The sequence below is a fragment of the Pleurodeles waltl genome, chromosome 8, assembly GCF_031143425.1.
Source record: "Pleurodeles waltl isolate 20211129_DDA chromosome 8, aPleWal1.hap1.20221129, whole genome shotgun sequence".
In the NCBI taxonomy this organism is placed as follows: Eukaryota; Metazoa; Chordata; class Amphibia; order Caudata; family Salamandridae; genus Pleurodeles; species Pleurodeles waltl.
In genome coordinates, this window is record NC_090447.1 from 668,954,814 (window position 1) to 668,978,628 (window position 23,815).

The 23,815-nt window shown below is 45.5% G+C and overlaps 1 protein-coding gene across 9 annotated transcripts in view; it reads left to right on the forward strand.

Annotated features, from left to right (window-relative positions):
- RIOX2 (ribosomal oxygenase 2) overlaps positions 1 to 23,815 on the forward strand; it is a 1,008,555-nt gene that overhangs the window by 353,125 nt on the left and 631,615 nt on the right. For all 9 annotated transcript variants that reach the window (XM_069204775.1, XM_069204776.1, XM_069204777.1 and 6 more), the window contains one exon: positions 17,827 to 17,946. In XM_069204775.1, coding sequence (XP_069060876.1) covers positions 17,827 to 17,946 — 120 coding nt within the window. The remainder of the gene's footprint in view (positions 1 to 17,826; positions 17,947 to 23,815) is intronic.

Here is a 23,815-nt window from a genome sequence, read left to right on the forward strand (position 1 = left end):
AATGGGCCAGATGTAGGAAACGATTTGCGACTCACAAACGGCAAAAATTGACGTTTGCGAGTCGCAAATGTGAGTTTCCTATGCAGAAATGCATTTTGCGAGTCGGGACCGACTCGCAAAATGCATTTCCGACTCGCAAATAGGAAGGGGTGTTCCCTTCCTATTTGCGAGTCTGAGTGGTATGCAATACCATTTGCGACCGCGTATGCAGTCGCAAATGGTATCGCAGTTACCATCCACTTCAAGTGGATGGTAACCCACTCGCAAATTGGAAGGGGTCCCCATGGGACCCCTTCCAGTTTGTGAATGGACCCCAAACATTTTTTTCAGGGCAGGTAGTGGTCCAAGGGACCACTGCCTGCCCTGAAAAAAAAACGAAACTAAAGGTTTCGTTTTTTTTTTTTAAGTGCAGCTCGTTTTCCTTTAAGGAAAACGGGCTACACTTAAAAAAAAAAAAAAACTGCTTTATTTAAAGCAGTCACGAACACGGAGGTCTGCTGACTACAGCAGGCCTCCATGTTTGCGAGTGCCTTGACTCGCTATGGGGCCGCAATTTGCGACCCACCTCATGAATATTCATGAGGTGGGTCATTACGACCCCATAGCGAGTCGCAGTCGGTGTCTGAGACACCGTACTGCATAACATTTTGCGAGTTGCAAATAGCGAGTCGCTATGACTCGCTATTTGCAAGTCGCAAAATGTTTCTTTTCTACATCTGGCCCAATATATCTTAATTGCAACAAGCAGATGTCCTTGTGCCATACACAAGAGCTTAGCAAAATACCAGCTATTTTTCTACTGTGTTTTTGATGTGGTGTCTCTTTTTACTTGTGGTGCAATTTTCTTTTTGTCTGACTACGTTGCTGCACTTGGATTACACAAGGAAAGTCCTATACACTAACTATTGCTTTTCTACAATAATAACAATTCATAATGTCGCTTATGTTTTGGTACTGGTGGTTAGTGAACCAAACCATGATAGTTATGACAGAAAGTTTACTGTCTTTATTTCAAAATATGTTGAATGATTAAGTCAGTAGCAAGACAATTTTCAGCTACAATACAATAATTGTCTCCAAGTGGGTTTCACATAATATGTGCCTTATTATAATTGTACCCAGGTTCACATGAACATTCTTGGTTACTCTTGTAATTTCCTTTTGTTCTACATGAACAGGGTAAAAGGTGGCGTAAGGAGGGTGCACAGAGTGCCTGCAGTTCACTGACCCTCATGGCTGATGTTATGGGCACTAGAAAAGCCATCTTGATGGTAAGCAGGCGAAGAGGACAGTTGCGCAGCGGCTCAAACGGCATGCACATGAAAAAATGGAGGACCAACATATGATCCTTTTGGGGGCATGTCGAAGGGCCTGGGAAGAAACATGTGGCCTTTGAGGCCTTTAAGTCACAGCAGGTGACTTGAACAAGGAAGGTTGGTCTGGCAACCGCAAGAATGCTGAAATAGCAGACTAAACCTTTAACAGTGCCCAGAGAAAAGGCCTGCTGGGCCAGAGACAGAACAAACAAAAGAACTTGGGATAAGGTGCGTAGAAAGGCGATTGATAGCCTTGAATGCACACAATGGGACAAACTTGTCTCATAGGCAGGCGTATACCGTTTTGGTGGAGAGCTGCCTGGCTGCCAAAATAACATCACAGAACTTGGGAGGAAAGTAAAACACTGCTGCTCAATCTCCAAGCATTATGGCAGCACCTGTGTAGGTTTGGTTGCAAAACCTCGCTGCTGCAACAGAAGATTCTCCCAAAAGGGCAGCCTGAATGGAGGACCAATAGTCATGCTCAGGAGCTCAAGATACTAGACTTGCCATGCCTAATCCGGAGCCACAAGAATGACGTGGGCTCAGTCATTCCAGACTGTTGGACCTAGCCCCCTCTGCAGGGTTACCCCCAAAGTTTTTACCTTTACCCTCCCTTTTTATGCAGAATTTGCTTTTGTTTGCCAAAAGTCCAGGGGCAGATGGCTGGCTGGTGGAATTTTATGCCGCCTTTGCCTCACAGTTTACCCCTCATCTTGTCCAAGTCTAAGAGTTGGCACTCAAGAGGGGAGAACCTTCCTCAGTCATTGAAGGAGGTGATGCTGGTGATCTTATCTAAGCCAGACAGAGACCCTCTACTTCTTGGATCCTATCGCCATCTATCAATTCTTCATATAGGTTACAAGATCCAGGGGAAAATGCTTTCTAAGCGATTGATACCTGTAGCCCAACATATGATTGACCCAGATCAAAACAGGTTCATACCCGGTCGAAATTCCTTCCTAAACCTGTAGCTTCCTTCATGTTACTGGACTGGGTAAGGTGCTGCGGGACAGCTCCTTGGGTCTTCTCCCTCGACACTTAAAAGGTGTTCAACACCCTGGGGTGGGCGTACCTGAAGAGTGTCTCAGAAAGCTGGGTATTGGTCCACGTTTTTTTACTTGGATTTTTGCTCAGTACAACTCACCACCGGCCAGGGTAAAAACGGGGACCAATATATAGGCATCATTCCACATCGGAGTACTCAGCAAGGTTGCCTCTTGTCACCAGTTATTTTTGCGCTAGCCACGGAACCCTTAGCATGTGCGCTTTGTGCCAGGGCCCCAGACTTGGGTGTCCGTTTTGGGACCAGGTGGCATATAATCTCCCTCTGTGCAAATGGCGCCCTGGTGTACCTCCGAGATGAAGTGAGCAACATTTCACACCTCAATTAAGTCTTGTGCCTCTTTGGGGATGTATCTTGGCTCAGGGTAAACGGGAACAGATAACAACATTTCCCTCTAACAGTGACAAAATATGACAAACATCGCATCCACAACACTCCCCTTGAGCTTTGATACAATCAAGTACTTGGGGATGCAAGTGTATCACTCAGACAAAGATCTGATAGACAGCAACTTAGGAAAGGCAATAATAGCGAAACAGAGCTCTATGCCCTTTTGTGCCGCTTCCCGCTCTCTCCTATGGACCACATAGCCATTTCTAGAATGTTGGTGCTCCTGAGGTTGCTCTACTCTTTTTCCTTGATACCTGCCTGTTGTTCAAGGGGTTCTTTGCGGGACTCCGTTCACTTTTGAACATGTTACTATAGGGTAAATGGAGCCACAAAGTGCCAAATGTTACGCCCTGTTGGCTGAGGGCAGCCTGGGGTCCCAAATTATGAATATTGTTATGCTACCGCCCAACTGCAGTGGCCGGCGTGCTGGCTGGCTGATTGTTTTATGTCGGAGTTGGGGCATTGTTCGGGAGGTCATCTTCACCAAAGCTATTACAATGATTGCTGGGCTCCAACTCGTTGGTTCTTAAGGGGGAAGGTACTATCCCCATACGGGTGGCCAGAGCCTGTTTTGCCACCTACACCACCAAACGTCACTTGTATGCACCCTGTGCACCAGCCCTGCCCCTTTGGGGTTTGCTGGGTTGCACTGCCCTCGGTTTACCACAAGAGACCACTCAATGGACAGAAGCAAGCCTCACTACCTGGGGGAATCTATTCAACAATGAGGCCCTGTATTCGTTTGAAGGTCTAGTAGAAGCCTATGGCATCTCTCCGTGCTTTTTTGTGACCTATGCAGCTCTTGTGAGGCACCAGCACCGGGCTGTAGTAGAACTCATAATGAGCCAGCGATTGCTCTCTTCTTGCAAACACTGTAGGGGCTTGACGTTGACATTACCACACCACTTCGTTCATTGAAAACTTACTAGGAGAAAACACTGGGCACACCACTGGTGGATAGGCAAGGGGAACAATGTATAGGAATGACCAGGGCTATCTCTGCCAATTCCAGGCTGAAGTATGAACAGTTCAACTACCTGCATCACATCTACCTGACCCACTCAAGGTTAGCATGGATGTACCCAGGGACTGAGGATACCCGTCCCTGAGGTACATCTGCTGTGACGTATTTTGTACATATGGTGTGGTAGTGTCCCTGCATCAGTTTATATTGGGGCATGGTACTCGCCCATATCTCAGAGATATTGGGTTCCAGCTTGCTAAAAGACCCCCTGCATTTTATACTTGAAATTATCCCACAGACTACTGAATGTAAACCCGCCAAAAGATTTTATTGACCTGGCCCTAATTCTGGCCAAAAGGAAATCTCCCCTTCTTCCTCCTATATAGTTATGCCTCACTGACCTCTGAACTGGGATACTGGCTGAGCAGGACAGGCTGTGCAGGCTGGCTGTAGGACAGAGTGGCATGACCAGGCCCCCAGATTGGGGCCCGGTACTTGTTGGTAGTGAAAGCCAATCTGATGAGACAGCCCTAAACCCTGGACCCCTAGTGCTACCGTTCAGCTGGGTGTTGGGGGTCGTAGGTCCTGGGGAACACTGCGTATCCCAGTAGTAGAGAACACTCATCTGGGGCACCATTGTCCCTCCCCTCTGGAATAATATAATTTGCTGCCCTGTGCCACTTACTCTTTAATGTGCCTTATCACTGCAGTTGGCCTGCCTCCCACATTTTCCCCTCCCCCTGCCCACTTGGGGGAGCCTTCCTCTCCGCTTGGACAGTCCCCCTGTTCTATTGCAAGGTTGCATGGGAGCTCCCTTCCACCCCAGTGAGGATATGGCAACTTCATGTACACTTTTACTTGTTTGAGCTAGTTGCTCCTTATCTCTTTGGTATAGATATACACGGTTTTTGCATGGTTGTGGACTGCAGCTGTACTTGCCCACACATGGTACTTCTCATGGAGGTAAATCAGTGTATGTATTAATCTGATCATCGCACTTGACCCCATGACAGTAACTGGTGAAAACTATAATTGTGTGCTCTTCTTTATGTATACCAAGTGCACATCTGTTATTCAAATACCAATAAAGAGATACAGGGAAAAAAGTGTGTGCGCTCACTCCTTAAAACATGGTACAGTGACTTCACCCAAATTAGCATATTTAATTTATTCATAAGTCCCTTGTAAAGTGGTACTACATATGCCCAGGGCCTGTATATGAATGCTACTAGTGGGCCTGCAGCACTTGTTGTACCCCCCCCTCACTTAATTAGCCATGCAAACCTGTATCCGGTTTGCCTTTGCAGCCTGTGTGTGTCACTCCTAGGGTAAGCCCTAAAAAGCACACAGGGCAGGATGCAATGTATTCAAGAAGTAGGACATGCCCTTTTGAGTTTTACATGTCCTGGTAGTGAAAAACTCTTAAATTAATTTGTCATTACATCATGGCCTGCCGTTCGCCTAGGATAGCACTGGATTTACCGTATTGCATTTAATAAACTGTAGCTTCCAAATGGGAAGAGTTAAACAGTTCATGTTTAGTATCTTTGAAATTGTAATAAAACTCTTTTATGGTAAAGTCGGAATTTGAAGTACAATTTTAAAAATGCCACTTTTAGAAAGTTGACATTTGCCTGTCTTAGTCATTTAGTGTCTGCAGCATGTCTCAGGATCACATGACTGGGTGTAGTTGGCAGCTTTGTCTTTATGCTTTCCTTCTAGACAGCCATACACAATAGAGAGCTTAGGTGTGCCTGGCTGGGCCATCACTCGCAAGATGGAAGTTCAGAGCTGGGCACAGCCCTTATTACACCTGAATAGGCTGTGTCCTGCCTTCACTCAAAGGATTGAATCCTGCCTGTAGTTAGTCTGGAGCCAGGACATGGGAGGCAGGAAACCTTAGTACTTCAAATGGAATCCTGTAGAGATTTCTCCCACTTCAGAAAAGCACCAGGTATAAATATTGGACCTCAGACACCAACTCTGGAATACACCTCCGGAACTTTGAATACTCCAGAAAAAGTACTGCCGTGCTGCTTTGCTGTCAAAAGGACTGCCACTCTGCTACCCGGCTTGCTATGAAGGAAGATTGGACCTGCACCCTTCATCCCAGGCTTCTCTGACTACAAGGGTCAGCCAGCTGACCTTCTGTTCTGAGCCACAGGGACATAACTAGCTCCAGAGGCTCCCTCAAACTTACTAGATGCCTGGAACTGCAACAGGACCTACCTGTGCCCTGCTGGCCTCTGCTAGAGTGAATTCCTGACCCCCAAGTGGTGCCCCTCAAGTCCTGACCCTTGGTGTGGCCTCAGTTGAGTTCTCCTGAAGGGCCTGTTGGCATCAAAACCTTGCTGCCCCTGCCAACCACCGCCTTGACGTTCCAGAGAACCAACTCTTCGCACTATAGCATCGATCACTCAAGATGCCCACCAATGTGAAGCTCTAGCCCTGACTTTCCGTGCTGCACGACAGGATTTTTGTGTTAATTCCGCGACACCTGGCTTGCTCTTCGCACTAATTTGATGGCCATCTGCAAGACTCTCCCTGCTCCTTTCGGCCCATTCCACAGCAAACTGAACTCTGCATTGGACTGTGAAGGTAACTCTTTCTGCTGAACTAATCTGGTCCCTGTATCCTGCCCATGGTCCATCGCGGTCGGCCTGAACTTGTGACTTTCACACTGTTTTGAGACAGCCATGAGTGTTGCTGTGTGCTTTTTGGTGCTATTTTCATCATATCAATAAAATTGCATATCTTCAGTTCTACTTACTGGATTTTTATTGTTTTGGTGCCAAATCATTTATAAAAGTTTACTTTATTAGTCTAAAGTGGTGGAGGATTTTTCTTGTGTAGTGTTTCTTACTTTATTACTATTTGAAGTGCTGCTTAAATACTTTACACATCGCCTCTAAGTTAAGCCTAACTGCCCTGTGCCAAGCTACCAGAGGATTGAGCGCCGGTTAGTTTTGTCTTTGCTTATGAGTTTACTCTTACAGGGATTGCGATTACTGCTTGAGTAGGTTTCACAATCCTCAACAGGTAACTCAATTTCTTGCACTAACTCTCTTGAGAACTCTGAACAGGAGTGGTATCGTCAGAAAGGCATACAAGAGGCTGGAGTTCTGCTCAAGACAAAAAGCGCCTCCAAGTGAGAACCGCCTTGGAACGTCCAGCATACAGAACTGCTGACATTGCGCATTCTCAATGGAGGCAAACAGATCTAACCAAGGCTCTCCCCAATCTTGAAAGAGACCTTGTACCACCTCTGGAAGGAGGCGCTGTTCATGTTCCGCTAGGCATCAACAACTGACTTAGTCTGCCCTGATGTTCAGAGAGCCTGCCAAGAGTTTAACCACCAGGGAAATTACCTTAATTCCAGCCATGTTCAAAGGCCCAGGATGTTTTGACAAAGGGTCCACGACTCTACCCCATCCTTTTTGTTACAGTACCACATGGCGGTGATGTTGTCTGAAAACTCCTGCACCAGCCTTCCCCCTTATCGAACGAAAAAAGGATATTAATGCCAACCGGATAGCGCAGAGCTCCCGTAGGTTGATGTGGATCCAGGATGTGGCGGAGATGAGAGTCCTTCGATTTTTCACCTCTTCCTGAGGGCCACCCTAGCCCAAGAGTGATGCATGAGTCATTACAGTCAGCTCTGCTTAGGAAAGGGAGAGGGATCTTCAGCTCATTCAGTCATGGTTCGTCATCCACCACTGCAGGTCTTTTGCAGTTCCCTTTGAGGCCTGGACCAGGTCTGAGAAATTCCCCTGATGCTGTGCCCACTGGAACCTCAGATCACACTGCAGAGACCTCATGTGTTAAGAGGATACTGAAGGCCATAAGGCCCAGCAACCTTAGTCAGTTTCACCAAAATCAAGGATAGAGGCTGAAACATCAGTATCATAACCCGAATTTCCTGGACTCGCCGCTTGGGAGGATAGGCCCAAAAATGCTCTGTGTCCAGATCGGCCCAGTGTAAGGGAGCACCTGAGAGGGAGTCAGGTGTCACTTCGGCACATTGATAGTGAACCCGGTGAATGCAGGAGATCCACAGTAGTCTGGAGGTGAGAGAAAATAGCCTGGGGCGATCCCGCCTTCAACAGCCAATCGTCGAGGAAGGGGAAGAATGGAACCTCTAACCTCCACAGATGTGCTGCAGCCACCACCTTTACCTTGGAGAACATTCGAGGGGCTCTAGTGTGGCCAAAAGGGAGTATGGAAAACTGGAAGTGTTCTTGGCCCGTCATGAACCACAGACAGCTACTGTGGAAAGGCAGGATGGGGATGTGGAAATTTGCATCCTGCAAGCCTAATGCTGCCATTCAGTCTCCAGAGTACAGAGTAGACAGGACCGTAGATAAGGTGAGCGTTTTTTTAACTTTTTCACAAGGAAATTGAGAAGGTGCTGGTCTAGGATAGGACCGAGGCCGCCACTATTTTTGGACACTAGAAAATAGTGGGAATAGCAATCACAACCTACTTCTGATGCTGGCCCCCCCTTTATGGCTCCTATGGTAAAAAAAAAACAACACTTCCTGATGGACAAAGGAGGGATGGTTCGCATTCAGCCGGCCATAAGTGGGGTGGCACGGGTGGGTGTGTTGGTTTTCCAGAAGGGGATGGAGTAGCCCCTCTGGATTTTTTGCAGAACCAACTTGTCTGATGTTACGGACTTCCATGGGGGCAGGTGATGGTGAATACTATGTCCCATTGCGTGCCCATGCAGCTGTAAGGTGTTATGCCATTAATGAAGTTTGACCAATGACTTTGTGTTTCACCACTGTGCATATTAGTTGCTCAATGTTCACCAGTAGCACATTGTATGTTTTGTTCAGTTGAGCCGCCTATTGGCTTTGACATGGCATTAGCCATTACTTTCTGTATTCAGTTTAGCCGCCTATGGGCTTTGACATTGCATTAGCCATTACATTCTGTATTCTGCCTATTGGCTTTGACATGCTGTATTCAGTCTAGCTGCCTATTGGCTTTGACATGCTATTAGATATTACATTCTGTATTCAGCACAGCTGCCTATTGACTTTGACATGATATTATACATTGCATTTTGTATCCAGCTTAGCTGCCTATTGGCTTTGACATGATATTATATATTACATTTTGTATTCAGCTCAGCTGCCTATTGGCTTTGATATGACATTAGACATTGCATTTGATATTTAGGTTAGCTGCCTATCGCCTTTAACGTGGAGTTAGACATTACAGTTGAGAATCCAAGCTGTATTTTTCCAAGCTGTGTTTTTGCACAAGATAAACCAAGCTGTTTTCTTCTCACAGTAGACTAGACCTGATAAGAGAGGGTACATTGGGTGTTTTTCTCTCTGCTCGAGCAGTCTAGGAGATCTGGCCAATCTCCAAAGGCTTGCGTAGTTTTCCGAGTCTGAGAGGAGGGGGCACACCTTTGTAACGGATGTCTCAGGGCTTCAGAGAATTAGATTCGAATCTGCCTGACTTCGGACTGGAACTTGGCGCCAGTTGCCAGTATCCCGTGTGGGTAGATAAATCTCTTTCTCGCAGCTGACAGGACTCATCAGCTTGCAGACCCTAGAAAGATGAAGCTGTAAATAGTTTCTCACACGGTGAAGTATTTGTTTTGCTTTGCATTCAATATCTTATAAATATAACCTGCTGTGTATATTGCAAACTGATATATTTTGTTTTCATTGAACGTGTGCTTGAAATCTATTGATTCGTCTCTTACGAACTTGCGGTTGGGGAAGAATTAACAACAATAAAAGTCTTCTTTGAACTCAGAAGTGCATTCTTGATATGTTATGTAAGTGCTGAAAACGAGATAAGAACAGAAGCACTACAGGTGGGTGGGTTGGTTTTCCAGAAGGGGATGGAGTAGCCCCTCTGGATTTTTTGCAGAACCAACTTGTCTGATGTTACGGACTTCCATGGGGGCAGGTGATGGTGAATACTATGTCCCATTGTGTGCCCATGCAGCTGTAAGGGCAAAGGGGTTTAGAGGCTGCAACTGCTGGTGTGGTGGTGGACTGACCTGACCTTTGGCTCGTGGTATGTGTGAACTATGTCTGCTGCCACGAAAAAGCTGGGAAGCCCGCTGGCCTTGGTGGGTGGATGGGAAGTGACGTGGTTGGTGGCCCCTACTGTTGCCACAGAAGGGAAGAAAGGCAGGCTGGGGATGGCATGAGGACATAGATAGGCTCAAGTACCTAGCCGTAGCTCTCCTGCCCTTTAAGTGCTCCAGCATTGAGTCTGCCTTCTCAGGAAAGAGGCAAGAGCCATCAAAGGGCATGAGCGGAGCTTGGACACCATCTGAAAAGACAGTGGATTTCAACTAGGCATGGCATCTATGTGCCACTTTCAATGAAATTTCTCTGCCCAGAGAGTCGGTTGTGTCATGCCCAACATGTGATGGCGAACTTTGCTGCATCTCCTCTGTCACCAATAGGTTGCAAGCGTGTGGCTCAGGCCTCCTCCGAGACCATGGACAGCACTTGAGCAACCGAATCCCACACAGTGTGGATGTATTGGCTCAGAAGGCACATAGGCCCTCATTCCAACCGCGGCGGTCAATGACCGCCGGGTTGGTGGACCGCGGGAGCACCGCCGACAAGCCGGCGGTGCTCCAATGGGCATTCCGACCGCGGCCCCAGTGTACCGCCGCCCATTGGAATCCTCCAAGGCGGCGCAGCTAGCTGCGCCGCCGAGGGGATTCCGACCCCCCCTACGGCCATCCAGTTCCCGACGGTTCTCCCGCCGGGAACCGGATGGCGGTAGGGGGGGTCGCGGGGCCCCTGGGGGCCCCTGCAGTGCCCATGCCAATGGCATGGGCACTGCAGGGGCCCCCGTAAGAGGGCCCCTAAATGTATTTTACTGTCTGCTGCGCAGACAGTGAAATACGCGACGGGTGCAACTGCACCCGTCGCACAGCTTCCACTCCGCCGGCTCGATTCCGAGCCGGCTTCATCGTGGAAGCCTCTTTCCCGCTGGGCTGGCGGGCGGCCTGAAGGCGGCCGCCCGCCAGCCCAGCGGGAAAGTCAGAATTACCGCCGCGGTCTTTCGACCGCGGAACGGTATTCTGGCGGCTCCCGCCGGCCGCGCGGTGACCGCGGCGGGCGGGAGTCGGAATGACCCCCATAGTGTTCACCAACCACAGTGCTAGGCTAACAGAAGTGAAAATTCTCTTATCAAGGGTGCCAAGCCATATGGATTCCCTATCAGGTGGAGTGGTTAGAGGCTTAGACCACAAATCTCTCTGTGGTTGGGTGGTGGGTAAGGAAACCCGGTCCCCAGGAGCAGGGTGATGGCACAGGCATTTGTCCTATGCACGGGAGCCCCTGTGCAGGGCTTGAACGAGGCTCCAAGAAATACATCCTTGAGGGTGTCTTTAAATGAGAGTAATGGTTTGGAGTGGGCAACTCCCGGCTGAGGCACCTCTGTCAAGATATTTGTCTTGACTGCCACTCTAGGCAACTGAAGCTTCAAGACCTCAGCTGCCTTCTGCACCACTATTGCAATGAGGCACCCTCCTCCGTGGCCACAGTAGGGGGAGAGACCAGGCCAGTGACATCCACCAGTTCCTCATAACATTTATCCTCTGGTTCATCAAGATGATTGTGGTAACCATTGGGGTCCTCAGGCCCCTCCAAGTCATTACCCTTTCCATGTCTGTCAAAGGAAAATGGCACTGGCTCCGATTTGGTGAGCATGGTACTAGTCAGCGTCAGAATCTGTGTCAGATGACACTCACGTGGCTCTGTGTTGAAGTTGGGTATGATGATTGGGCCTCCACCGCTGTGGGGTGACGGCAGTGCCGGGAACAACAGCACTGGACAGAGCACTGAGGAAGGTCATGAACTCATGAGCAGTGCTGCTCTAGACCCAGCACTGGATCCAAGCGGCCCAACCAGAGTTGAGTGCGAACCTGCCGGCAGAGAACTAGTAGGGGCCCCTCTTAAACCGGTGGGGCTCAAAGGGGCTCCCGAGGGGTGGGGCCATCCACATATAAGGTGTATGGTCTTCTAAATCTCCTAGGGTTAGGCGAGGTTCGCTCTGGCTCAGGGAAAGTCAGAGAGGCACAGTGCAGACCCTGGCAAGGCTCCACCACAGAACAAGGCCTAGGGTAACAATGCTCTCACCCCAGGTCCGATGACTTGATCCGGCACAGAGAAGTCGATGACTACTTCAACTTCTTCGACTTCTTTCTCTTGTGGGACTTACCTGACAACTTGGATGAGACAAGGATCGTCCGGAGCGGCTCTGTGAGCGGTCCCGGGAGATTCTGCGCAACAAGGATTAAGAGCGTTGAGGGGTCGCCTGAAGTGGGGCGGTGAGGAGCTTCAGGGACTCTTTCCTCAGTGTCTTGTGGTTCATGGTGCAGCAGGCCTTGGAGTGATGGTCTTACTCTAAGCACCATAGTTAAACCAAATGATTGTCTATCACAGTCATCTGTCTATGACCGGCTCCACATGGTTTGAAGCCTGTTGGCTTCTTGGGGGACATCCCTATCACACCAGGATGAAAATCTCACAAAAGCCTCGACAAAAAGTCAAGGTAAAAGTAATTAAAACAAGCATTTGCAATGCAATGGGTCTCGCATTTGCTCGAGTTAGAGCTTTTAGCATTGTAAACTCCTAACCAGACTTTTCTTGCCACCTATTTTGAAAATGAGGAGTAATACAGTTTCACATAAGCGAGCCAATTCAAAGCGACACGCCATGAGCGTGAAGGAGACACACAAAAAGAAAAATAATTTTGCTCGCAATCGAACGTATGGGCAAAAGTGCAATTAGCCATGTAACAAAAAACAAGTCATTAGGAAAGAAAATTGAGCAACGCAATAATGCATGCATACACTCTGGCATGAGACACAGGTTAAAAGCTGTGTGAGCCCATTCAAGTCTTCACCCCTCAGACAGGACGCACAACAGACAAACAAGTTGAGGTAATAAGAATAATAGGATCACTAGCAGGATTTCGAATATGCAAGCCTGTAACAATATTCCATCAATATTGCATTATTTTATCTGCTTCACTAATTGAGAATAAAGGTTCTCCTGGCAGCCTATAATTAACTCGTGTTCATAATAGGCCGCACTCAATGTGGCATAAAATTGCATTAATTGAGAACATGAAGGCATCGGCTATTATTAATTTAACAACAAGCGCTCTCCGCCTGAAATTAGAACGGTATTATTTTTCCACGGCCTGGGTTAGCTTCATGCAGAGCAAGAGGAAGCTGCCACTGTGGGGCGACTGGAAGCACCGCGGCCTACAGCTGTTTTAAACTTCTTTTACCTTTCAGAAACCTCAGGGGGCCCTGAACATGCTTTTCCCGTTGCTTGTCCTTAACATGGAAACTGCATTATCCTGTACAGGCAAGTAAACATTTGTTCATAACAACACCCAAGTTTATTGGTCGGGATTTGTGAGGCAAAAGCAATGCAGTCTATCAACAATCTTGTGCAAGTGGAAAGGGTAATATGTCAAATGGGTTCATATGCTGCAAACTGTGAGCTGCAGGGCATCAGTGTGAATGGGGGTCAGCGGTAGACTTCGTGCGCTATCTGCACGATTAAATGTCGGTATATCAGCAATATCGAGCTACCAATTATCAGGATCAGATTGGGATCACAATTTGGCCTGGGCACCGCCCAAAAAAGTAACCCACATTCGCGGGGCGTGCCCTTTTAATGAAACACCATTTGGTTACTCTCAGAGGTCTCATTTTTAGAGAAATGTTTATGAAATTAAGCATTTTATGGCTTATAGAACCAGTATCATTGGTGAAGTCTAGGAGCACTGCAGATCTGAAAACTGAATACTGACGTGCAGTCTTAACACTCTGCACAGCGTACTTAGATACACTTTCCCAACCAGCTATGTCCTTGTGATCATCACATAAATCAGAAATCTAGTGCAAAGTCCAGGGTTAGACTGGATTCTCTGGGAATAGAACATGAAATATTCAAAAATAAGAGAAAGTGGGGCTGTGGCCCTCTCCCTTGGAGAATAGTACCTTTAATGACAAACATTTTGCATATCAGCCGTGAAAACATTTTGCAAAACACTCACAAGAAATGAAATCTAGCTCCCTCACAAATTGTGCACTTTTTCCTGAACGCAAATACCATTTGCTCAAAGACTTGGCTGTGCTAGCTCTTCTATGATCCACTTGGTTGGGCCTCTGAGAATCAAACCTGTAATAAGGGGAGAGAGAGGGAATAAAACACATGTATAGGTCACCTATAGAAAGCAGAGTCTAAAGCTCCCCAATATTAACAAACTCTAGTGCCCTCACAAGCCTGGCTTTAACCCACATTTATGTAGATTTTGACTAAGTGTTTTCTGGAACATTTCCTGACTGGAGATGAAAAAATAACACCTTTGTTAATACTTACTTGAAGATTAAACATCTTGCACAAGGTGGAATGTTACCGATTCCCAAACAACTTTGTGCTGGACAGTGATCATTATACAAATCTGAAATCTCTCACACAGTCAAATGCAGCAGACATAGTAACCCTTTTACATAGTCACCTTTTTATGATGAGTCAAAACTTCCTCTAGACAGAACTACGATCCCTCTCCAGAAAGAACATTAATCATGCATCTTGACATTTTTTATTGTTGCCTGAAATTTAGCTGGAGGCAAGGAACCATGGCAGGAGGTGCTTTTAAAAGCACAGGTACACTGGCATCCCCTGGAGCCAGCGCTGTACAGAACAACATCGAAGTCCCTTCTTTTAATCAAAGCTTTTATTGCCTCAGGGCAATGGCCTGGCAGGGGAGGGGATTAAGGCAAAACACAGCTGCTGGGCTGTCCATGGGGCAGGTGGGGCGGGAGAGGGGGTGAGTGAAGATGGCCCAAGGCCACAACATCACCTGGCCCCCACAGTGAGGCCCCAGCATAAACCCACTCTGCCCTGCCCACCATGGGGAATGTAAAGTGCCTTAGGGCGAGGTGGCAAGGGAAAAGCATTGTTTATGGGCTGTGTATGCCATGGGGGCGAAGTGAGAATGGCTGAATGCCAGAGCAGCACCTGGACCCTCAGGGAGGCTGAATCTTGCACATAATCAACCCCTAGCTAGCTCACCATTGCCTCAGGATGATTTCCCAGTAGGGGAGGGTGTCAAGGAGAGGCCACAACCTTTGATCAATGAACGGCCACTTCACATGGCCTCCAGTGCGAGGATGCTTTGTTTCCTTTGTCCAGTGCCCTCTGTGAGCTGGGAAGGAGAAAAACAAACCGGCCTACAAAGGGCACTGAGACACCGGCCCATTGGCCAGTGCCCGACTGCCCACGTTGCCAATCCGTCCCTGCCAATTACCACATCCATGAGAGTGCCTACCACAGCACAGGGTAAGCATATATTTACTTTCTTAACTCATCCACGCACTATGCAATTTAGGGGTGACACTCATGCAGCGGGTACCTTGATGTAGTGGCTGTGATATTTGCTTATGCTGTAAGTGATACAATGTGGGGATACGTCTGCACCAGCCAATGGAGCACTAAACAAGGTTAAACCCGATTGTCACCTGTGATGCCATCATGTATACACCATGTCCAGCCACAACTTCCAACAAGAAAAAGAACGTGACTTGCAAGAACAAAAGGTATAAAGTCACACAGAACGCCACTGCCCGGCCTTTTGCCAACCCATCCCTCTTGATGCGCACGCTCACTCCTCTGCCCTGCCTCCACTCCAATCATCTATACTTGCAGGATGGAACATACTATCCGTGGAGCGATTGGTGGATGCAGGACATCTAACATAAAGTGTCAGCTGCCTGCCCTATGGCCTAGACAATGATGCGTTCTAAACAGGGCGGCCATGACATTTATAAATTTTTGCTGGATAGCATCCATATGCCAAACTCTAAAAGCATCCCAGAGCATGGTAGGAATGCAACCCGAAGGAATTTACTGATTGAAGCTTTAATTAGTACTGCCAGTAACATTCTCTCCAGCAACCTCTGCTTGTTCAGATTTCCAGCTCAAAAGGGTGAGTTTAACCCTCAGAAATAAACATTCTCACTCACACTTATTTGATTAACATAAAAATAGGCAATTTGGGTGACATAAATACTAGGAGTCAGCGATCCAGCCACATAGCTCTAGAACCCAGTTTCTCTTTACATCGAGTGTGGTCTCACCAGAGTTAGTCTTTGGAAATAAATACAAGAAGTACCTTCCATTTAACACATTCTAAAGCGACGAAGGTTAGCTCCAGGTAGAACAAGGGAAACTTTCCCATACATGCCAATAACCCCGATTCAGACGGGAGAATCCCGATTTATTAAAGCCAATAATGTTTTTTTTTTTTTTGGGCTGTCTCCTGCCTGAAATTACCTCTGGTTCAATATAAGTCAATGACTTCTCCTGATTATTATTTTTATTTTTTTAAATATCCCACCTTCCTCATAAAAAAATGCTGGCCTGTATGCTTTGCACTGAAAGGGGTCAGTTGGGACACTGGCTGCAACATTTTAATACTTCCTTATCATTCACAGCCCACAGGGGGCATCTTTGAGCCCTTCGGATTTGCAGTAAAGAGAAACGGGCACAGGCATATAGACTGCAATAGACGTTGGTTCAGAAGGGTAGGGTATGGAATATCTTGGCTTTGTCACTTGGTCTAGTGGAAGCTACGAGTATAAACAACAGTGTACTGTAACGGGAACATGGACTCTGCGAGTGAGGCCAAGAATAACCTATATGTATTTATATTTCGCACACTCAGAGCTGCAGTGCACTAAACGGCAAACTGAATACGCTGCGCGCACCCTTGGTGTTTGAAGGAACAGTCCACTGACAAACATCTGTAACTCTGAACCTTTAAGTGATGCCCAGGTGGTTATCGATTTCTAGAGTCCTGAAGCCTGGTGTCACCGCGCCAACAAAGAGACAGGCCTCTAAAAAAGTGAGTCCTCTAAAAAAAAAAAAAAAAACTAGGATAAACAATAGAATTAAACTGGTAGTCATGAAAAGCTTTTGATTACTGCCCAGCGAGATCCTGCTGCGTATGAAATAAAAAGAAAAAAGTAGTCCAGAAACCATACAGAAAACATGGAGCCTCGTATGTTTTCAATAGTTGTCCGGTGCGCTCGAGAAGGGCTGAAACACCGAAAAAGGCATGACATATGCATGCCTTTCACTAATGAAATCAAGCAAATTTTAAAAGCAAGCCCACGAACCAATGAAAGGGACGGCGTGACATGGGCGTGGTTAAAAGCCCACAGAGGGATTACAACAGGGGCCAGAGCGCTTGCGCGCTCTGCCCTAAAAATGACTGGGAGGCGCTCTCTCCAGATCTGCACTGATTGGCGCAGAAAGAAAAACAATGACTTCAGCAGGCTGGGGTGACGCCTATAAAATGAATCTGCAGTTAGAAGTCTCTATCAATCATCAGTCTAAAGATCTGTCGATCATAGAACTATCCTCTTCATTTCATTTAGTTAACAAGGATCTCTTTTTCTGCAGAACCCGTGAACCTAAATGCATCTAAAAGCTTCATCTTGTCCAGTAATTAGGCAATCTGCTCACAGTAAATGTTTTGTCAATCTATGATGTAGTTGATGTTCTGACTAACATCAGCACTAGCAATTATAAGTCAATCATCTGTTCATTGCCAATGGCCATCGAGGCCATGATTTGGTAATCACATAAGTTAGTTACAAGTAGATCTGCTACAGTGTCTTGACATTTGCATTTCCCAGTCAGACAGCAGTAAAAGTCAGTTGAGAATCCAGCATTGAACACTTCTGTGTGGGAACAGTAGGAGTGCACTGAGAGATTTTCCGTGGTCAACTCTATCAGTTTGTTTTGTAATTGCTTCATGAAGGAAATATTGTAGAGTTCATTTTAAGTTGGTTTTTGGCATTGGACAAAAGTACTGTGTGATAAGAGTATCATTTGATTTTCTATGAATGAAGTTAGATGGTTAACCTTTAACATTTTACCTTTGAAACCAAAACACAAAATCTGAACTAAAAATAATTCCAATTGTCAATTTTAGCTCAAAGTTACAATAACCAGCAAGAGATCTTTATGCATCTGTAACTAATGAAAATCCATGATTATTGTTTCTTATAGGATGAACTGTGGAAGATCCAGGAAAAACTAGAGTGTTTCTTTGGCTCTTTGGTTGGATCTAATGTTTACATTACCCCCCAGGGGTCTCAAGGACTGCCCCCCCATTATGATGATGTTGAGGTAAGTGAATATCTACTAACTAGAGTTCTAGTGGCAGTTGTAATAGTGACAGCAGTTGGTAAGATAGCTCCTTTTGCCTGTACCCCTGTCTAAGCAAACAGTGCGTGAACTCAACATTACTATTTTCTAGTCGGGGAGATTGACAAGGAGATGATTTGGTGATGTTTAATTTTTAGCTTAGTGTTTCGACAGCACAGTTGTCAAGCAGACCACTTACTAACTATATATATACATATATAGAGTGAGCTTTTGGTGCACCACTTTCAACCATTGGTGTTCTTTGACCAACCTATTCCAGCTATTAATTTTAGACTTTGTCAGTAACATTGTGACTCAGTCCATTGGAGTGCTTATTTCTTATATATTGGTATTGGTTGTTTGGGTGTCTCCTTCCACCTTTTTCACTTGACTGATTGCATTGAACTGCATGAGGGACTACTTTTCAGCTATATCCCTCTTTTCCATTCTTGCTGGCTGCCTGATGTGTATCGTGCACTAATGTGCTAATGCTTTGTTCATCAACACACTGAACCGAGACCTGTTGACTTTGCCAATGTTTATTATATTTGTGAATGGTATGGTAATAATGGCGCACTCCCACAGTCCCATATAAAGCTCTTTGGCACCCTTTAGAGTTTTCTTAATATTTATAGTTTGTCTATAAACATTAGCAAAACACAAGTATTGACATTAGAAATGGGTTGTAAGAAGTTCCCTCTTGCAGATTGAGAATTTCCAATTGTGACACAATGTGATGATTTACAAATACCCATAAGCGCAGATCTAAATTGGAAAATATATACAGAAATACAGGCTACTATTAAACTATCCCTCAGGGAGTGTGTATGAGGCAGAGCGAATCATGAACCCCTATGGCGTCTTGAATGAGTTGGTCTCGCCCTCGGCCACGGGTCCCATGTGCCGGGGACAAGACCAGCTCGTCCTGCACTGGGCCGAAGAGGGGGAGCGCTAGCGCTTTCCCTGTGAGCCTTCCACCCACACACCGCTTCCCCTTCCACCCCGACCCCCCGATTCCCCCAACCCCCCCACTGACGTCTGATGACATCCGCACGCGATTGCGTGCTGACCTCATCAGAAGTCACCTCCCATCATGCTGGAAGCATGCTGGAAGCATGCTTCCAGCGTGATGTGGAAGAGAAATGCTAAGCATTTCTCTTCCACTCTGTAGGAGGGGGCAGGCAGGGACATCGAAAGTAAGGAAGGCTTTCTTTCTTTCAATGTAATTCTGAGCATTTCTGCTGCCTGATCGCAATGTGATCGGGCCGCAGAAATGCCCACTAGACACCAGGGATTTATTTTATTTTTTATTTACATATAAAGGAGAGCGACCCCTTGGGCAAGGCACTCCCCAGGGGGCAAATCAGCCTATATTGAGAAGGCCGATCTGCCCCTGGGGGGGAAGAAGCCACTAGACACCAGGATTTTCTTTTTTTTAATGAAATTGGCATAAGGGGAGCAACCCCTTAGGCAAGGGTCCCCCCCAAGGGGGCAATAATTTTATTAGGCAGCCTATATTGATTAGGCAGAAGCCACTAGACACCAAGGATTTTTTTTAATTATTTGTTTACATTGATAAGGGGAGCAACATCTTGGGCAAGGGTTGCTCCCCTGGTGGTGGGGCAGAAAGCCTACTAGATGCCAGGGAATTAAAAATAAATAAAGTGGGCTGGTGGATACCACCCAGTGTGGGCATGGTTATGCCCCCAACCCAACTGAAGGGGGTGTAACAGTCTTTCATCTCTCCCCTGCACACTAAAACATGTTATCCCACGGCAAGCAAGAGGAAATTTGATTATTTTGGGATTTGGTTTTACATTTGGGCCATGAAGGTTTGGCTAACTCTCAATCGTCCCACTTGGAATGGTGAGGGCAGCACTTTTAGGACTTTGGGTCGCTGCCATGTATAAAAATCCACAAGACCTAGACACATCTGAAAACTAAACATCTGGGTGAGTCTAGGGTGGTGTGCTTCACAGGCACCCTGCACCATTTATTTTTACCCACAATACCCTGTTAACCTCCAATTTTACTGGAAATCACACATTTCTCCCACATTTTTGTGATCAAACCTTCCGGAATCTGCAGGAATCCACAAAATTCTTACCACCCAGCATTGTCGCATCTATACCGATAAAAATTCTGCCCCATTTGTCAGCCTAAAAATATTTTTTTTCAAACTGCCCTTTTAGATCCACTTTGGTTCCCCCTCAATTTCAACATGTTTTAGGCTATTTCTTGTCACTGGCACTTGGCCCACCTACACAAGTGAGGTATCATTTTTATCGGGAGAATGAGGGGAATGTCTGGTGGTAGGAAATTTGTCCCGGTGTGGTGATCCCACACAAAAATGTGGGAACCATTTATTTTATTTTGCTAAATTTAAGCTTTGCTGAAGATTCTGGGTAAAAAAAAATACTGGGGGATCCACGCAAGTCGCACCTCCCTGGACTCCCTCGGGTGTCCAGTTTTCAGAAATGTTTGGGTTTGGTAGGTTTCCCTACCGCAAAAACAGGTAGTTTTATATTTGAGAATTTTGATGTGTTCAGATAGTGTTTTGGGGCATTTCCTTTCACAGGCACTAGGCCTATCCACACAAGTGAGGTACCATTTTTATCGGGAGACTTGGGGAAACGCTGGGTGGAAGAAAAATTGTGGCTCCTCTCAGATTCCAAAACTTTCTGTCACCAAAATGTGAGAAAAAAGCATTTTTGGGGGCCAAATTTAGAGGTTTGCAAAGGATTCTGGGTAACAGAACCTTGTGAGAGCCTCACAAGTCATCCCATCTTGAATTTCCATAGGTGTGTAGTTTTCCAAAATGCATAGGTTTGGCAGCTTTCCCTAGGTGCCGGCTGAGCTAGTGGCCCAAACCCACAGCTAGGCACTTTGCAAAACACAGCTCTGTTTTCTTTGGGTAAATGTGATGTGTCCACGTTATGTTTTGGGGCATGTCCTGTTGTGGGCACTAGGCCTACCCACACAAGTGTGGTACCACTTTTATCAGGAGACTTGGGGGAACGGTGGGTGGAAGGCAATTTGTGGCTCCTCTCAGATTCCAAATCATTCTGTCCCCGAAATGTGAGGAAAAAACATTTTGTTGGCCAAATTTTGAGGTTTGCAAAGGATTCTGGGTAAAAGAACCTGGTGAGAGCCCCACAAGTCACCCCAACCTGGATTCCCCTAGGTGTCTAGTTTTGGAAAAATGCATGTTTGGTAGGTTTTCCTAGGTGTCGGCTGAGCTAGAGATCAAAATTCACAGCTAGTCACTTTCCAAAAAACATGTCAGTTTTCAATGTAAAATGTGAACTGTCCATGTTGGGTTTCCTGTTGTGGGCATTAGGCCTACCCACGCAATTGAGGTACCATTTTTATTGGGAGACTTTGTGGAACACAGAATAGCAAAACAAGTGTTACTGCTCCTTGTCTTTCTCTACATTTCTTCCTTCCAAATGTAAGACAGTGTGTAAAAAGGACGTCTATTTGAGAAATGCCCTGTAATTCACCTGCTAGTATGGGCACCCCGGAATTCAGAGATGTGCAAATAACCACTGCTTCCCAAGACCTTATCTTGTGCCCATTTTGGAAATACAAAGGTTTCCTTGATACCTATTTTTTCACTCTTTATATTTCAGCAAATGAATTGCAGTATACCTGGTATACAATTAAAACCCATTGCAGGGTGCAGCTCATTTATTGGCTCTGCGTTCCTAGAGCTCTTGATGAACATACAAGTCCTATATATCCCCGCAACCAGAAGCGTCCAGCAGACATAACAGTATATTGCGTTAAAAAATCTGACATCGCAGGAAAAAGGTACAGAGTAAAACGTGGAGAAAAATGGCTGTTTTTTTCACCTCAATTTCAATATCTTTTTATTTCAGCTGTTAATTTCTGTAGGAAAACCTTGTAGGATCTACATAAATGACCCCTTGCTGAATTCAGAATTTTGTCTACTTTTCAGAAATCTTTTGCTTTCAGGGATCCAGCATTGGTTTCACACTCATTTCTGTCACTAACTGGAAGGAGGCTAAAAGCACAAAATATAGTAAAAATGGGGCATGTCCCAGTAAAATGCCACAATTGTGTTGAAAAATGTGGTTTTCTGATCCAAGTCTGCCTGTTCCTGAAAGCTGGGAAGATGGTGATTTTAGCACCACAAATGCTTTGTTGATGCCATTTTCAGGGGAAAAAACACAAGCCGCCTTCTGCAGCCCTTTTTTCCAATTTTTAAAAAATAATAATAATTTTTGCTGTATTATGGCTAATCTCTTGGTCTCCTTCAGGGCAACCCACGAACTCTATGGGTACCTCTAGAATCCCTAGGATGTTGGAAAAAAAGGACGCAATTTTGGCGTGGGTAGCTTATGTGGACAAAAAGTTATGAGGGCCTAAGTGCGAACTGCCCCAAATAGCCAAAAAAAAAGGCCTGGTAGCTGAGGGGAAAAGGCCTGGCAGCGAAGGGGTTAAACTTAATTAAAAGGTGGTAGCGATTCAGTTACTTTTAACTTTGAAACTTGAAGTGGTGAAAGGGGACAATTAAAGACCAGCAGTAGGGAGTTGGGGCCAATTCTCGGTTCCCAACTTACAGGGGACTTACTATGCTGCTGAGGTATGCTTTTTTGCCACATATTGTTTCTATCTTGCCCCAGCATATGCTTTATTTTGTGGTGTTGCAGGGGCAGGTGGAAGCAGGCATGCATCAAACATCTTTGTAAATAAAACTTTCTACACCTACCACACTCCAACCGTCAAATGCACTGAATGAGCAATGTGGAAGACAAACAGGGAGGCATGATATGCGCAGCTACAGTCACCTATTATGGTTCTTCTAAACACTCCTGTGCTCCCTCTGACACTGGACAAAGCTATTGTTGAGATACTTGCTAATAAGACCGTACATCAATTTGAACATTTATACAAAGAGGGAACAACCCTAACACTGGAGCAGTTTCATAACATGATATGTATAAGTATTTCAAACTGAAATACCCCTTCCAACGAACCACCTGAATTTATATTATTGACGCAAATTATATGTACCTCCGATAGTAGAGATTGTGTCTCCAAACTTCATAATATATTCACAAGTTCTTGTAGATATGATGCATCCTGCCAATTTTCTTTGCAAGGGTTACTTAGGGTTGCATGTCACTATTTTGATCTACATAATGCCAGATTACCATTATTTCAGATCATTTAATGTGGGTTACAATAAATTCGGCCTGGTTAGTACCTGTTCAAATGTTTCATATAATTTGGATTTTTTTCCTTTTTCCTAAATGTTATTTGGTTTAATATTTAATGTATTTTTAATAAAACTCTTGTTTATGACTGTGTGTAGGAATGCATGTATGCGTGCGAAAAAAACAAATGTTAAAGTAATGTTATAGTTAGGTGAATATGTCAATGATAGCATTAACGCTTTGAACAAAAACCCAGAAATCCACCAGGTACAATTACAGCACTACCTAGAACTTGCGCCCCTGCAATGCACTGCTTATAACCTCACCTGTTACATCACTCATGGAATATTCTATGAAATTATTTAGAACATTACCGATGACCTCTCAAATGACATAATTGATAACATATCAAACCTACCAAGTTCAAAACCCTGTGTATGGAGGTGCGCAAGTTATGATAATTTGAAGGTGTTACATAAATTATCAATTTAATGTATAACTATAACTTCAGAATTTGTAATGTTTGTGTAGTTTGTTTGATTTGTATTGTAAGAATTAATCAAGATTTCCTAACAATAAGATTGAACCTTTGTTTTTTCATTTATATGTTTACAGGGATGTTATAGTTAGGAAATAGAATTTAAAAAAACATAAAAATTCACTGAAAA